This window comes from Stenella coeruleoalba (genome assembly GCF_951394435.1).
Source record: "Stenella coeruleoalba genome assembly, chromosome: 1".
NCBI lineage: Eukaryota > Metazoa > Chordata > Mammalia > Artiodactyla > Delphinidae > Stenella > Stenella coeruleoalba.
In genome coordinates, this window is record NC_137169.1 from 65,620,839 (window position 1) to 65,637,573 (window position 16,735).

The 16,735-nt window shown below is 35.6% G+C and overlaps 1 protein-coding gene across 1 annotated transcript in view; it reads left to right on the forward strand.

Moving 5' to 3' along the window:
* MSH4 (mutS homolog 4) overlaps positions 1-16,735 on the forward strand; it is a 98,045-nt gene that overhangs the window by 12,293 nt on the left and 69,017 nt on the right. Inside the window, exons 5-8 of the mRNA XM_079900428.1 lie at positions 2,605-2,720; positions 3,616-3,789; positions 8,641-8,813; positions 15,974-16,041. Coding sequence (XP_079756554.1) covers positions 2,605-2,720; positions 3,616-3,789; positions 8,641-8,813; positions 15,974-16,041 — 531 coding nt within the window. The remainder of the gene's footprint in view (positions 1-2,604; positions 2,721-3,615; positions 3,790-8,640; positions 8,814-15,973; positions 16,042-16,735) is intronic.

A 16,735-nucleotide genomic window follows, 5' to 3' on the forward strand; every position in this document is an offset into this window, starting at 1 on the left:
GCAACACATACTGTCTCACCGTCTGTGGGACTGTGACAGGGAAGTGCTCTGGAACCTTATCCAGCCAACACTCTCCCTCTCAGTAAGGGCCTGTCTACCATGTGGTTTATTTCTTCCCTTTAGCACATCTCCCTGCTTTGTGGAATGGAGGCTGTGGTTCTGAACCAAGTAGGCAGCATTGCAGTTAGAATGGTTCTTGAGGAGTGCAAATTATTTTCAGAATATTATATTTCATTGTAGACTTAATCTTTAACACATTTGAAACCAAGTTGAGATTATGGTCCAATGAGTTCTTTATAGTTCTTAATATATTCAGCATCTACAGTCATATAAGATTTCTTGTGCTCTTAGAGATCCATTGTAGCTCAACTGTCTTTGACTCATTGCCAGAAATGGTTCCTATTGTAAACCTATTGTCTCTATTAGACAGGACTCTTTATCTCTTTCATTCATGACTTTAGACTTCTTTTCATCACCCTTATTTATGTATACCTTTCCATATACCTTCATTATTTTGTATTGATTAAGCATTCTAAGTCCTTTGGTTGTGAATAACAGAAATTCAACTTAAAGTAGCTTAAGTGAAAAGGTACATTTGTTGGCTTATGTAACTGGGAAGCCAAATGGTTGGATAGATCCTATCCTTACTCTCATCTCTACTGCCATCTTTCTGTGAGGTTTAATAAAATGATTGCTCATGGCTCCAGGCTGATGTCAACTCAGCTTAGTCAACTGAGAGTAAAAACTAACTTCTTCCTTCCAGTGTCCACATATGAATTCAAGAGAAGGACCCTGACTGTTCCTGCTTTGTTCATGTTCCCACATGTTAGATTAATCACTGTTTCTGGGGGTAAAAGCACTATGATTGATTAATCCCAGGTCATTTGCTTTTTGCTGTGGGGCACAGAGTACTGTAATTGACAGTCCTACATGGACAGAACAACATAGAATGTGGGATAGATGAATCCTCCAAAGGCGAAAACAACCTACATTTACTACGCTTGAGATGTAAGGCAATATAGCATAGTGCTTAAGAGTAAAGGAGCCAGGGACTTCCCTGGTGGCGCAGTGGTTAAGAATCCGCCTGCCAGTGCAGGAGACACAGGTTTGAGCCCTGGTCCGGGAACATCCCACATGCCATGGAGCAGCTAAGCCCGTGCGCCACAACTACTGAACCTGCGCTCTGGAGCCTGCACGCCGAAACTGCTGAGCCCGCGTGCCACAACTACTGAAGCCCACGTGCCTACTACCCGTGCTCCACAGTAAGAGAATCCACCGCAATGAGAAGCCAGCGCACCACAACGAAGAGTAGCCCCCGCTCGCCACAACTAGGGGAAGCACGTGGGCGGCAACGAAGACCCAGCGCAGCCCAAAATAAATAAATACATAAATAAATAAATTAAAAAAAGAAAAAGAATAGAGGAGCTATACTGTTGTGGTCTCAAATCCTGATTCTAAATGACTGTGTGCAAATTAAGTTAACCTCTCTAAGCTTCAGTTTTTATTCGTCAGTAAAATAGGGACAATAATAGTATCTACCTCCTAGAGAATTAATATTTTATATAAGGTAATCAGAAATGGTCTCACTGATGAGGTTACATTTGGGCAAAGTCCTGATAGGAGTGAGAGAGAGAGCCATAGAAATATTTGATATAAAAGCATTATAAACAGGGGAAAATCAATGTTATTGTTATCATTATTATCACACTTACCATAAAAAGACCTCAGTTAAATAAGAAGCAATATGAAGTGTAAGGAACATGGACTTTTTAGTCAAAGAAATCCAAATTCAAGTCTCAGCTCTGGAACATATCAATTGTATATTAGAAAAATTGCTTGACTTCTCAGAATTTGACTTAGAGGAAGATTGTACTTAATATTGATACAAAACTTACATCATACGGTGATTGGGAGGATTAAATGAGATAACTCTTCAAACAATCTTGGCAAATAACAAATTCCCTACCTGTTTATGACTTTTTTTGCAGCCTTGCAGCTCTTTCACGGTCCATTGTTATTATATTATTAATATCTTTCTTACCTATTACTTTTATTCAAAGTAGGCAGACCTTGTACTCTGCAGCTGCATGCATTTTTTTTTTTGCTCTTTTAAAAAAAGTTCCATTATCTGCTTTTCTTTATTCTATAAATTAAATTCACCTTATGTAGATAGCATTTCATAGATTTGATAGCTGGAATTGGTATTTTTGGCTTCCCCAGCTAGTGTATTACAAAGATTTACCCTCTCTAAATTATGATAGTGTATATGAGGCTGAATGTAAAACCTTTGTTGCTGTTGTTGCTGTACAATAAAATTAGTAGAAGTCAGAGACTCTCATGTTTATTTTTTATTTACTTTAATTTCATGTAAATATGGCTTAATAAGAGCTACAGACTGCTATAATTCACTTAGCAAGACAGACCATCATTCTTTTTGTAAATAAGAAAACTTCTTATTTAACTCTAGAAAATAATAAATAATGAAAAATAAACTTTATTCAATATTTAAGTCATCTACCCATGTATGAGCATGTATTTAAGAAAGCAGCTTTGGGCAAGTGCATGAAACTTAAAATTTATTTTGAAATTAAAAATTCTTTTCAGAACGTTAATTTCACTACTATCCAAAGGAAATACTTCAATGAAACAAAAGGATTAGAGTACATTGAACAATTATGCATAACAGAATTCAGCACTGTCCTAATGGAGGTTCAATCCAAGTAAGTTAAAATTTAGGGCAAGTAGTAAATCTCTGGTGTGTATTCCAGGACGGAAAGGTCTTTTGTGTGTTTTATTCTTTGCTATATTCCCTACCACCTAGAAAAGTGCCTGGCTTATAAAATACACTCAGTAATTATTGAAATAGTAAAATAGTTAACTAAAATTTATATACAAGGCATATCTTGCTAACTAAACTTTTATGGAATTTCTCCAAATTAGTCATAATCTACTGCCTTAATGGTTCCTGCTCACTTTACTTTGAATTGAAAAGCTCAAGTAGTTACAGCAAACTAGAAGTGTGAGGGTACAGAAGTGAAACACAGTTAAAGCTGTGTTCCTGTTACTTCATACCTTTACTCCTTCAGAATGAGACAGGGAATGATATTTTTGGAATGGATATTTCTTATAACATGCTGAACAGATACTTACTTTGAGCCAGGTTGGACAACTTGTTTGCTCAGTTAATCATGACGACTACTGTCACCGAGATCAAAACATGCTTTCCTATACATTGGGGCCTCCTGACTGTACCTTTACAACTCTCAGACTTTTTCAACATTATTTGAATGTGTACTTAGAATGGTACATCAAAAATTGACACAAATTACCATTGAATGTTGACTTCTAACATGTGACCTATTGGGAGTCTAATATCCCTTAAGTCTCAGACTTTAGAAAATTGTCTCTTTTTATCAACTTTTATGTTTTAGAGGTAATTTAACTAGTTATCAAAAATGAGGAACACTTGGTGTGCTTTTTCCCTTTGATTTTAAGCAATGCTATGCAAATATTTACAATTTTGCTAATATTAAAGTGAAATAAATGTTTTCTTTTATAGCAATACTTTTTTTTATTCCAAAGATTTATAGTGATGTATCTTCGGTCACTTTACAGGTATTACTGCCTTGCAGCTGTTGCAGCTTTATTAAAATATGTTGAATTTATTCAAAATTCAGTTTATGCACCAAAATCGCTGAAGATTTGTTTCCAGGGTAGTGAACAGACAGCTATGATAGATTCATCATCAACCCAAAACCTTGAATTAATAATTAATAATCAAGACTCTAGGTAAGATCATCTATTTTTTCCTTAGAAAATGTATCAGTATATTATGTCATATTTTTCTATGAATAGTTACTTTACATTTCTTTAAATTGTTCGATGGAGAAATATTGAATAAACATATTTTTAATCCTTATACCATTGTTGGTGAGCTGCTCAGATGTTTCACCAAAATCAGGTTTTAAAAATATATTTGTACTAAACAAGAAAAAAAAAGTAACAACCCATTTCAAAACTAGGTAGAAGACTTGAGCAGACATTTCTCCAAAGAAGATATACAGAGGTTCAATAAGCACTTAAGAAGTTGCTCAACGTCACTAGTCATTAGGGAAATGCAAATCAAAACCACAATTACCACTTCACACCCATTAGGATGGTTATTATTAAGTAAATGGAAAATAATTGTTGGTGAGGCTATGGAGAAATTAGAATCCTAATCCATTTATGGTGGGAATGTACAATGGTGCATTCACTTTGGAAAACCACATGGTGGTTCCTCAAAAAGTTAAACATAGCATTACCATATGATCCAGACATTCTACTTCTTGGTATATACCTAAAAGAATTGAGAATGGGGACTCAAACAGATACTTGCACACAAATATTCATAGCAGCATTATTCATAGTAGCCAAAATGTGGAAACAAACCAGATGTCCATCGATGAGTGACTGATAAAATAAGATGTATACAGATAAGGTGTATACAAACAGTGGAATATCATTCGGCCTTAAAAAGGAATGAAATACTGATACATGCCACGAGATGTATGAACCTTGAAAACATCATGTTAAGTGAAATATGCCAGACACAAAAGGAAGAATATTTTATGATTCCATTATATGAAGTACCTAGAATAGGCAAATTTATAGAGACAGAAAGTAGGTTACCAGGGGCTGGGGGAAGTGGGGAATGGGAGAGTTATTGTTTAATGGATTCAGAGTTTCTGTTTGGGATGATGAGAAATGAATGATGGTAATGGTTGCACAATATTGCAAGTGTACCTAATGACACTGACTTGTGTGCTTAATATGGTTAAAATGCTAAAGTTTGTGTTTTATATGTTTTACCATAATAAAAAAAATTGTGTGCAGAATACTACAAAGTTAAAATAACAAGTTTTAAAAGCATTAAATACAGGAAATTCAAGGGGGCTACATAATCATTTGAGAAGGTGAAAATAGTTGAATCAACTTGGTCTTTGTGTATGACTAGATTGCTCGTTTTATTGGTTTATTGTTAGCTTTAGAGGAATATTTTTGGTAAGCATGAATAAGAGCGAGAGTGGGAGATTGCCCATGTGTGTGCACACACACACACCAACACACAGTGTTTATAAGATTTCATAGTGGTTGGGATACCTAAACTAGAATCAAAATGTTATTAGAAGATAATGTAATCAACCTGTGGTGGTGCTTATAGTAGGCATAAACCTATATAGTTTAATATGGGTTCAATTTGGTACAAAGAATTAGTGAGTAATGGTTTTTCTCCTTGAGGAATTAGTCTAAAGGAGGAGATGCATAGTATCATAGTATCATTAACATGTACTAAGTACATCAGGCCCTCCGTAGCCTAGGGACCCACAGTTGGTTGAATCCACAGATATGGAACCTGTGGATATGCAGGGCCCACTGTAGTAGGCCACTTTATATAAGGGACTTAAGCATCCTCGGATTTTGGTATCCGCTAGAGGTCTTAGAATCAATCCCCTACAGGTACCAAGGGACAACTGTATAGTGATATGAAAGTTTGCATAAAAAAATGATGGGATCATAGCAGAGAAAGAAAGTTAACTGGGCTTAGTTAAGGAGTAAAAGGGGAGTAATTAGAAAAGGCTTTCTAGAGAAGATAATACCTGACATGAGGGTTTTTTTTCCCTGATATGAGGTTTGAAGTATAAATAGAAGTTATCCATGGGCTTCCCTGGTGGCACAGTGGTTAAGAATCCACCTGCCAATGCAGGGGACACAGGTTCAAGCGCTGGCCCGGGAAGATCCCACATGCTGTGAGCAACTAAGCCCGTGCGCCACAACTACTGAGCCAGCGCTCTAAAGCCCACGAGCCACAACTACTGAAGCCCACGTTCCTAGAGCCCATGCTCCACAACAAGAGAAGCCACTGCAACGAGAAGCCCGTGTACCACAACGAAGAGTAGCCCCCGCTTGCCGCAACTAGAGAAAAGCCCACACGCAGCAACGAAGACCCAATGCAGCCAAAAATAAATAAATAAATAATTTTTTAAAAAAGAAGTTATCCAGATTAAGAAGTAGAAAAGGTAGTAAGACAGTGAATAACAAAGTCTTGAAAGCATGATTTTCAATATAGCAATATGGTATGTGCAAGGAAACCATAAGCTATTTACTTTGGTAAAGTACAAGTTGGGAGTAAGTAAGCTTGGAGTAAAATCTCAGCTTTCAGTACTTAAATATAACTTTGGATATCAATGAAACGGATAAACTTAAAATAATCATAAATTTTAGTATTAAGAGTACTGAACAGAATAAAGAGTACTTTATACAATTGAAACCCTAAGGTGCTCACTGCCAATTTCAGAGCCATAGTGTTTAAGTATTTCGGTCACTTTGTGTGCTCTTATCTTGGCTTCACTTTTAATTATGTGAAATCTCCAGACATTATTTACAGTTACAAACTTAGAAACCTATAATATCTAATTTTTTTAATTATTTACTTTAATCATCAAGAACAGTTTAGATCTATCTAGGTACTGTTGGCACTACTTTTAGTAAAGGTAAGAATAGTACTGTGTATACTATTTGTCATTGTCAGTGTAGTGACCTCAACACCTTTGTAGTTCCACTGAATAATGATGGTCTAAAATTATAACGTTTTAAAGGAGTTTATAATTAATTGTAATTATTCCTTTTCAGCTTAGTGAATAAATAATATTTTTTCTATTGCTAGGAAAAAAGAGATAAAATAATATCTGGATAAAGTACTCTGTCATTGACTTTCTAAATTAAAATAACGTGGGGTAACGTAGACAGTCAATAACCAAGGCTGGTAATTATTACAAAGGGTTTTGTACTCAGTTTTACTTTGTCACATTTCACAGTTAATCATTGTTTACCATTATCATTGTCAAACATTGCTTGAGTTCCTGCTATATATTAAATGATAGGATATTTGACCTCCAAGAGTTCATATTATAGTTGAAAGAAGAAATTGAGGTCTTTTCACAGACTTGAACCAAAGAATATTAGGTTAAAAGATGGGCATGCTATCTACTGAACTGTCTGAATAGCTCTAATGCGTCTATGGATTTGTTACTTGTTCAGCATACTGTTTCACCCATTGATTTCTATAGCAAATGGCAGATTTAGGTATGCTCCCCACCTCCTTTGTTCCTGCAGAAGACAAGTTCTCAAAATTGTGCCTGTGACTTACCTATGATGACCCCCACTCCCAGCCAGGACTTGATTTGAATAGTTCCCTAAAAATTTGTTTAAATTGATATACCAAAAATTTGGCAGTCTGATTACTTGAGTCATTTTTATTTCCTTTCCTCTCTTAACCCAGATTCAATATGTCAGTAAATCCTCCTGACTCAACCTTTAGAGTACATACATATTCTGGATCACTTCTTAGCATTTCCGGTGCTACAACCCTAACCCATACCTCCATCATTTTAGCCTAGACTACTGTATAGTGTAATAGCCCCTAACTCGTCTCTCTGCTTTCTTCCCCTCCTGCAATTAGTCTATTCTCAACCTAGTGGCCAGAGTGTGATCCTTTTAAACCAGAAATTAGATCTTAGAACTTTCCTGCTTAAAATCTTCCAGAGCTCCTTTTATATTTAGAATATAATTCAGACTCTTTCCCGTGGCCTACAAGGACTTATGTGTTCTGGTCTCTTTCAACTTCTTCATTCATCTCCCTTAATTCTTACCCTCACTTGCAGTGCTCCACCAACTTTGGTCTTCTTTCTGGTTCTGGAGCCAGAAAGACTACCTGGGCTTAAATTGCTGTTCTGTTTTGCCCTTTTAAACAGTAACTCTTTTCTTGTTCACTTATTTGGAAACCTTGGGCAAGTTACTTAATTTCTTTGTGTTTCAGTTTCTTCCCTTGTAAAATGTTAATAATAGCATCTATCTCATACCATCATTGTTAGAATTAAGTAAGTCAATATATGTAAAGTGCTTAGAATAAGGCCTGGCACATACTTTGTGTTCACTATATGTTAGCTATACTCACCATCAATTGTCATCATTATTCCCATCTCATCATCATCTTGGCATGGATGCCTTCTTAACTCAACTGCCGAATATACATACAGGTCTTTCTCAACCAACCTAACTAAATCAACCCTCCTGGTCATTCTCTGTACAGTTCTGTTTGTTTGTTTGTTTTTAACAGTTTCTGTACCTGATATTATTTTCTTTCTTTCTCTTTTACTTATAATTCTCTAACTTCTTAAGTTAGAACAGAGTGATTATATTACTCATTTTATCAGTGTAAAAGTTCTCCCCTTAAGGATGTGTTGTTGATATCTTGCTATTATTGATGGAATGCCATGGACTAGAATATTTTATATTAGTCTGAGTATTGTTAACTGATCTATGAAAAAAGTCATTAACTAAATGCAAGAAGATTCTGTCGATCTTGTTAATCAAAGTGTGCTTCACTGACTGACAGCACACCTGAGAGTGTATTTGAAACGTAGATTCTCAAGCCTCATCCCAGACCTACTGAATCAGAATCCTCATGTGATTTGTATGCATATTAAAGTTTGAGAATCACTACCGTAGATTATAGGATTATTTTAAAAGTTAAATTACAGTTTTATTGGATTTTCCTTAGTATACTTAATGAAATTTTCCTAACTTGTGTTTTTAAAGGAGCAGTCACACACTCTTTGGTGTTCTAAATTACACTAAGACTCCTGGAGGAAGTAGAAGACTTCGTTCTAATATATTAGAACCTCTAATTGATGTTGAAACCATTAACATGAGGTTAGATTGTGTTCAAGAACTGCTTCAAGATGAGGAACTCTTTTTTGGACTTCAGTCAGGTAAATGAATATCATCTACTTTTACAAATACAATTTTTTTTTTTGCGGTACGCGGGCCTCTCACTGCTGCGGCCTCTCCTGTTGCGGAGCACAGGCTCCGGACACGCAGGCTCAGCGGACATGGCTCACAGGCCCAGCCACTCCGCAGCATGTGGAATCCTCCCAGACCGGGGCACGAACCCTTGTCCCCTGCATCCGCAGGTGGACTCCCAACCACTGCGCCACCAGGGAAGCCCAAATACAAATTTTTTAACAAAATACATTGTCTTCTTAAAAGGATACCAGTCCTGTTGGATTAAGGCTCATCCTAATGACCTTATCTTAACTTGATGATATCAGCAAAGGTCTAATTTCCAAGTGATATCACATTCAGATACTAGGGTTTAGGATTTCAAAGTTTCTTTTTGGGGGATACAATCCAACTCATAACATGAGGAAGAGAATTGCCCTTGGCATCTGTTCACTGGCATGGCAGTGCAATTTTCTTTTTAAATCTGTAGGTGGAGGGGCAGTTTATATGCACTGATCCGAGTCCAATTCCTGGTTTCTAGCAACTTGATCTGTCTTCCATAACCTCACTTCCCCAACCTCCCCTCCTGTTGCTCTGGAGGTCTAAACGGAAGTGGTACTTGAAAATCTAGAAGGCATTTACAGCCTTTAGGTTTTCCTAAGTCCAATTCTAAATACCTTTTAATTAGTATAATTTCTTCAAAATTCTGACATTATACTGACTGTGACTCTGCATTTCCAATGTTGTTTTGTATATTCATTTTTTTCTATATATTCCTGTGTATTTTGTGAGGCTTTGGGAAAGGTACAAAAAGGCCACTTTTTAACTGGTCAGCCTTGTTCACAGCAACACCTTATCTCTCTTCTTCCATTAAACATCTTGTTGAAAACAAATTTTCTGCACACACTATCTTCTGTTCATCACTACGTCTTAATCAATCAGTCTTGTTTCTGTGCTCACTCCTGCACTGAGACTGCTCTTGTCAAGGTCACTATAGCAGATATTGTTGGTTCTCTGTCCAGATCTTCTTGGGTCTCTTTTACCTTTCTTTGTGCCCCTTTTCCCTGCTATGTGTGCTTTTGCTTCTAATGGCCTGTACCTGGACTCTCTTTAGAGGCCTGCCCTCAGGCTATTTGAGGGCTTTGCTCTCAGGCACGGAGTGCCAAAAGTGCCTTGTGGACCTTAAATGACTGAATGTTGTGGGAGTATGAAAGCCCAGCTGTCTCACACTGTTTTGGCAAAAACCATGAATGTAACTTAAAGTCCACAAGCCTTCTACAGGATCGGTTGAAGTTACCTTCCATAGGACTTTGCCTGAAATTATACTTTTGTTTGGCTTTTTTTCTCTTTCCTGTCCTTCTTGTCTTCTTTATTGGTTTCTCGTGGAAGCAAATTCTTAATATATTACTTGCACATGAATCTTCATCTCAGCCTCTGCTTCTGGAGCACCCAGCCTAAAACATTCACCCATAGTCTCATTGTTTTTAAATTTAATGGACACATATTAGTTCTCCTATTTGAAATCCAACTTCTTTGGTGCTGCCAAAAATCTCTCCTTATTGAATTACTGCCTTTCTTTGCTTCTGTGATTATACAGTTTCCTAGTTTTCTTCCTATTTCTTTGATGTTTCCTTTTTCTAAAGCTCTGTCACTCATTTCTTTAACAAGTTTATGACTATCCAGTCAAAACCAATGGGGTATCTCCCTTGTAATGTTATCTTTACTATTTCCAAATAGACTACAGGACTGTATACTGTCTTGGAATGTCTTCAGAAAGCTCTGTCATTGATCGGGTAACAGAGTAAAAACCCCAGAGTCCTTTCTTTCAAATGGAAGTGAGAATGACTTCTGAGTCTTCTTTTTAGGCTTGTTTTCCTTTGCTCATTCCCTAAATGCTATGGCTCTTCAAAGGTATGTCCTGGGTTGTCTTTTTACCCCGTATATTCTTATTATATGATTTACCCACCTTCTTGGTCTTATAATTATCATTCACGTATTCGTAACTTCCAAATTTACATCTCATGTGCAGATATCTCTATAGACCTTCATCCCCATATATCTTATTGCCTACTGAGCACTTATTAGATGTTCCTTAATCACCTCACATTTAATGTGTCCAAACTGTGCCATCTTCCCTTCTAAATCAATCCCTTCTGATTTCAGAGAATAGCTCTACATCCAAGCTGTTTACCAAACCAGATACCTGGAAGTCATTCTTGACACTTCCCTTCCCTGAAATTAATCATCAAATTTTGCAAAGTCTCTTTTCTATATATCTCTTGCATGTTTAGCTTCTATTCCCAATGCTGCTGCTCCAGCCTGGGGTACCATTTATCTATAATCTGATTTATTGCAGCAGCCTTCTGTTTGGCTTCCTCCTCCAGTCTTGTTCTTTACAGTCTCTTCTCTATATGAGAGCCTGAGAGATGTTTTGAAAATATAAATCTGAGCATATTACTCTTCATTAGTTTCTTGTTGTTGATGTAACAAAGTACCACAAATTTAGTGGCTTAAAACAACATGAATTTATTATCTTACAGTTCTGGAAGTCAGAAATCAGTTTTGCTGGGCTAAAATCAATGTGTTAGCAGGTCCACCGTTTCTTCTGGAGGCTCTAGGGGCAAAACTGTTTCCTTGCCTTTCCAGTTTCTAGAGGTCATCTACATTCCTTGGCTTATGGCCCTTCCTCCATCTTCAAAGCCAGCAGAATAGTTTCTTCTCTACTTTCTGACCTCTGCTTTTGTCCTTATATCTTCTCTCTTTGACTGATCCTCCTACCTCCCTCTTTTTTTTTTTTTTTTTCTTTTTTGGCCACGCAGCTTGTGGGGTCTTAGTTCCCTGACCACGGATAGAACCTGGGCCCCCGGCTGTGAGAGCACAGAGCCCTAACCACTGGACTGCCAGGGAATTTCCCTGCCTCCCTCTTATAAGGACCCTTGTGATTACTTTGGGACTAACAAATAATCCAGAATAATCTCTCCATTTCAAGATGCTTAACTTAATCCCATCTTCAAAGTCCCCTTTACCAGATAACATATTCAAAGGTTCCAGGGATTAAGATGGGGACATCTTTGTGGGGCTACCACATATCCACTTGCATAAAATCCTTCATTCTCTTCTCATTACTTTTAGGATAAAATCCAAACTCTTCTGGATGGCTATTTCTTTATCACCTCCCACAGCATCTCTTGTTACTCGTCGCTTGTCATTCTGCCTTCTAGTATAATTGAACTTCTTTTAGTTACTTGAACATATCCTGTCTCATGTTCTGGCTTTTAAAATTTTTTTAATTTAATTTATTTCCATTGGGGTATAGTTGATTTACAATATTAGTGTCAGTTGTACAACATAATGATTCAAAATTTGTATAGATTATACTCCATTTAAAGTTATTACAAAATAATGACTATATTCCTTATGCTGTATAATATATCCTTGTAGCTCACTTATTTTATACATAGTAATTTGTACCGCTTAATCCCCTACCCCTTTCTTGACCCTCCTCCCTACCCTCTCCCCATTGTTAACCACTAGGTGGTTCTCTGTATCTGTGAGTCTGTTTCTGTTTTGCTATACTCTTTCGTTTGTTTTATTTTTTAGATTCCATGTATAAGTGTTTGTCTTTCTCTGCCTGACTTATTTCACTAAGCATAATACCCTCCAGGACCCATCTATGTTTTCGCAAATGGCAAAATTTCATCCTTCTTTTATGGCTGAGTAGTATTCCATATATATGTACACACACATATGCCACATCTTCTTTATTCACTCATCTGTTGATGGACACTTAAGTTGCTTCCATATCTTGGCAATTGTCAGTAATGCTGCTGTGAACATTGGGGTGCATGCATCTTTTCAAATTAGTGTTTTTGTTTTTTTCAGATATATACCCAGGAGTAGAATTGCTGAGTCATATGGTAGTTCTATTTTTAGTTTTTTGAGAAACCTCCATATTGTTTTCTACAGTGACTGCACCAATTTACATTCCCACCATCAGTGTATGAAGGTTCCCTCTTCTTGACAACCTTGCCAACATTTGTTATTTGTGGTCTTTTTGATGATAGCCATTCTGACAGGTGTCAGGTGATATCTCATTATGGTTTTGATTTGTGCTTCTCTGATGATTAGCAGTGTTGAGCATCTTTTCGTGTGCCTGTTGGCCATCTGTATGTCTTCTTTGGAAAAATGTCTATTCAGGTCTTCTGCCTATTTTTTAATTGGATTATTTGTTTTTTTGATATTGAATTATTTGAGCTGTTTATATATTTTGGATATTAACCCCTTCCCGGGTATATCATTTGCAAATATTTTCTCCCATTCAGTAGACTGTCTTTTCATTTTGTCAGTGGTTTCCTTTGCTGTGCAAAAGCTTTTAAGTTTCATTAGGTCTTATTTGTTTATTTTTATTTCCTTTGCCTTAGGAAACAGATCCAAAAAAATATTGACCATTCATGTCAAAGAGTGTTCTGTCTATGTTATCTTCTAGGAGTTCTATGGTGTCAGGTTTTACATTTAGTTGTTTAATCTATTTTGCGTTTATTTTTGTATATGGTGTGAGAAAATATTCTAATTTCATTCTTTTACATGTAGCTGTCCAGTTTTCCCAGCACCATTTATTGAAGAGACTGTCTTTTCCCCATGGTGTATTCTTGCCTCCTTTGTCATAGATTAATTGATCATATGTGCATGGGTTTATTTCTGTTCCATTGATCTGTGGGTCTGTTTTAGTGCGTATCATGTTCTGGCTTTTGTACTCTATAATATTTGTCTAGAATCTTTTATCTTTCTTCTCTGTAACCTCTTCTCCCAAGCTACTCTTTAGACAACTGCAGTTCATAATTTACCATCCTAGTTTAGATGTCACTTCTTCTAGAAGCCTCTCTGGCTCCCCAAGTCTATATTAGGTATCTTTTCTATATGTTGTCTATAGTATCTTGTTATGGCACTTATCTTACAGTATTGTAAGTGAATGTTTTGTTGGATGATTCCCATATGAGTCTAGAACATAATGGGTGTTCATATTTGTTAAGCTATTGATTTATTATTAAACATGTTGAAAATTGTATTCTGTTGTTCCAAAGATTATAATGTTCTATATGATGAGATTTTAATGAAAAACTTGGATTTTATTTGAAGCTTTAGTTTTCATATATTTTAAGTTTTATAATTCCTTATAATAGAAAGTTTTAAATTGGCATCTACAAATGTTAAATATTTCTATATTTTCTTTATCTTGACAGTTTATAATTTATCTTAACATGTAATAAAGTAGGAGAGCAGGAATACAGAACAAGGGTAATTTTTATAGTTTATTAAAATATGAGAATGTGAACCTCATAAAAAGTACAGTACGTACTTTCTTGTAGGCATTCTACAATAGGGATGAAAACATGAAGATTAAGTTATAAGTTTTTGTCCTCAGGGATCTTACATTCATGTTAGAGACACAGAACTCTAAATAAATAAATATGATACAGTGTGAAAAACACAATAATAATTTAATATTTTGTGGAAACATAGAGGAGGGAGCTGGGATAAATATAGAATCCAGGATTCACAGAGATAATATTTTAGCTCTGTCTTAAGGGAATGAGTAGGATTTTGACAACAGGAGAATTCTAGAAATGATACTCAAGACAAAGGGAACATGCCTGAGCAAGGTATGTTGATGTGCACAGGGGTAACAAAAATGTGTTTTGGTTGCAGTGGCTGGGATAAAGATCCGGTATGGGTGCTGCTGACTGTGATCCTGAGCAGTCATTACTTTCTAGGGTACACTTCTTTTTCTGGGAAGTTGAGGAAGATAGAGTTAACATAAGCTTCTGCAGTTATACTTACATTGCTATAAAAGAACTTGCTGTATTTAAGGCATGGCCAGTAGTTATTTATGACTTGAAGCCTTGGGGAATGGCAGGAAATGAGAATTGAGGCTGGTTTATGAAAAGCCTTTATATAATGCTAAGAAGTTTGGATTTTATCCTGAAATCAATAGGGAGGTGATGATTCTAAACCAAGAGAGTAATATATATGGTCAAATCCTTATTTTAGAAACATTGTTTGTTTGTTACAGTAGATTTGGGGAGAGGAAGAAGGAAGAGACTGAAAAAGAGAAAGGCCAATCTATGTGAGGGCTTAAGAGAGTCTGACTAGTGGACTCACATATAAAATGTCATGGTAGTATAATATAATAGTATAACAGTATAATAGTATACTCAGCCTATTTACTCTAATTTTTTAACCACAGTTTTAACATAATTACCATAGAAGTGGTAATTTAGAAAGAGGCACAGCTCTAGAGGTAGGCAAACTGAAGAACATCAAAAATTTGAACAAGAAAGAAGTGACATAAAATTTTTGTATTTAGTTCTTTTTTTTAAAGGATAACAATTTGGGGCCACTTTGTGAAAGTATCAATAAGTTTACACAAAAACTTTTGAGATCACACATTACAATGATGATAATAACCATGAGTCATTAAGAAATAGTTACTATAGTTTAAGGTAAAGAAAAAAACACTTGGGGACATTTAAAAGGGATAGATTCCAATTATCTATACATATACTTTTATAGTGTACTTGAAGCTGGAAAATGAGTTGAGAAGAATAAAATAACAGTTTTGAGCTCTGGTATGTGCAAGGTACCCCTATGCACATATTATTGCACTTAATCCTCACTACAACCCTAGGAGGAAGATGTTATTATCCACATTTAAAAGATGAGAACAACTAAAGTTCAGAGAAGTTATGTAACTTTTGGAAGGTTATATGGTTAGTGGTTGAACTATGCTTTCAAACTAATCTTCTCTGATCTTTTAAGTATCATGTAGAAAAGTTAGAAGTCAAAAAGGTGGGAAGAAAATTATGATAAGCAACATCTAAAAGTCAGAGAAGTAGAGTTTCAAGAAGGAAGGGGTGATCAACAGTGGCAAAATTTGAAGACAAGTTCTGAGTAATCAAAATTAGGAAAAGACCACTAGAATTTATTAGTTTACTCCTGGTAAATGTAAGATAGATGAAGATAATTCAAACAAGTAATATTTTCAGGTAAAACTGTTCTGTTCTATTACTTGAGGATAATATTTTACATAGTGTATATTTTAAAAATGTAACATAAAGTTTAACTGCTCATAGTTTCTGTTTGTTTGTTTCAGTTTTAGCAAGATTTCTTGATACAGAGCAGCTTCTTTCTGTTTTAGTCCAAATTCCAAAGCAAGACACGGTATGTTTATGTATAAATTATATGTTATATTGTTATACCTTATGTGATATAACTTGTCTTAATATGATGTAACAATTGGAAAATATGAAAATCTTTTGGAAATGTACGTCATTATTAATATCTGGAGTATTATAACTTTTTAAAGGAAACTTTTTTCCTCAATGTATTATCATATATGATATACTTAAAATTAAAAGTTTCTTAGGTGAGGAATTGGTATATTTTCATTTATCAAATATTTACTTAAAGAATTTGGATATAGTTTTCAGAAACCTTAGATGACAATAATTTGCTTAATAAATAGAGAAAAATTGTTTTAGTTCCAAAGGTCCTTTAAAAGGTGATCATTATGTGAAGTTTGATTAGTTTTCAAATATGCTTAACATTTAGGAATGAAACAAAGTCTTTGGATATTTTACAAATTTAAATACTTAGTGCCATATATACAATGGAATATTACTCAGCCATAAAAAGAAACGAAATTGAGTTATTTGTAGTGAGGTGGATGGACCTAGAGTCTGTCATACAGAGTGAAGTAAGTCAGAAAGAGAGAAACAAATACTGTATGCTAACACATATATGTGGAATCTAAAAAAAAAAAAAGTGGTACTGATGAACCTAGTGGCAGGGTAGGGATTAAGAGGTAGACATAGAGAATGGACTTGAGAACATGGTGGGGGAAGGGTAAGCTGGG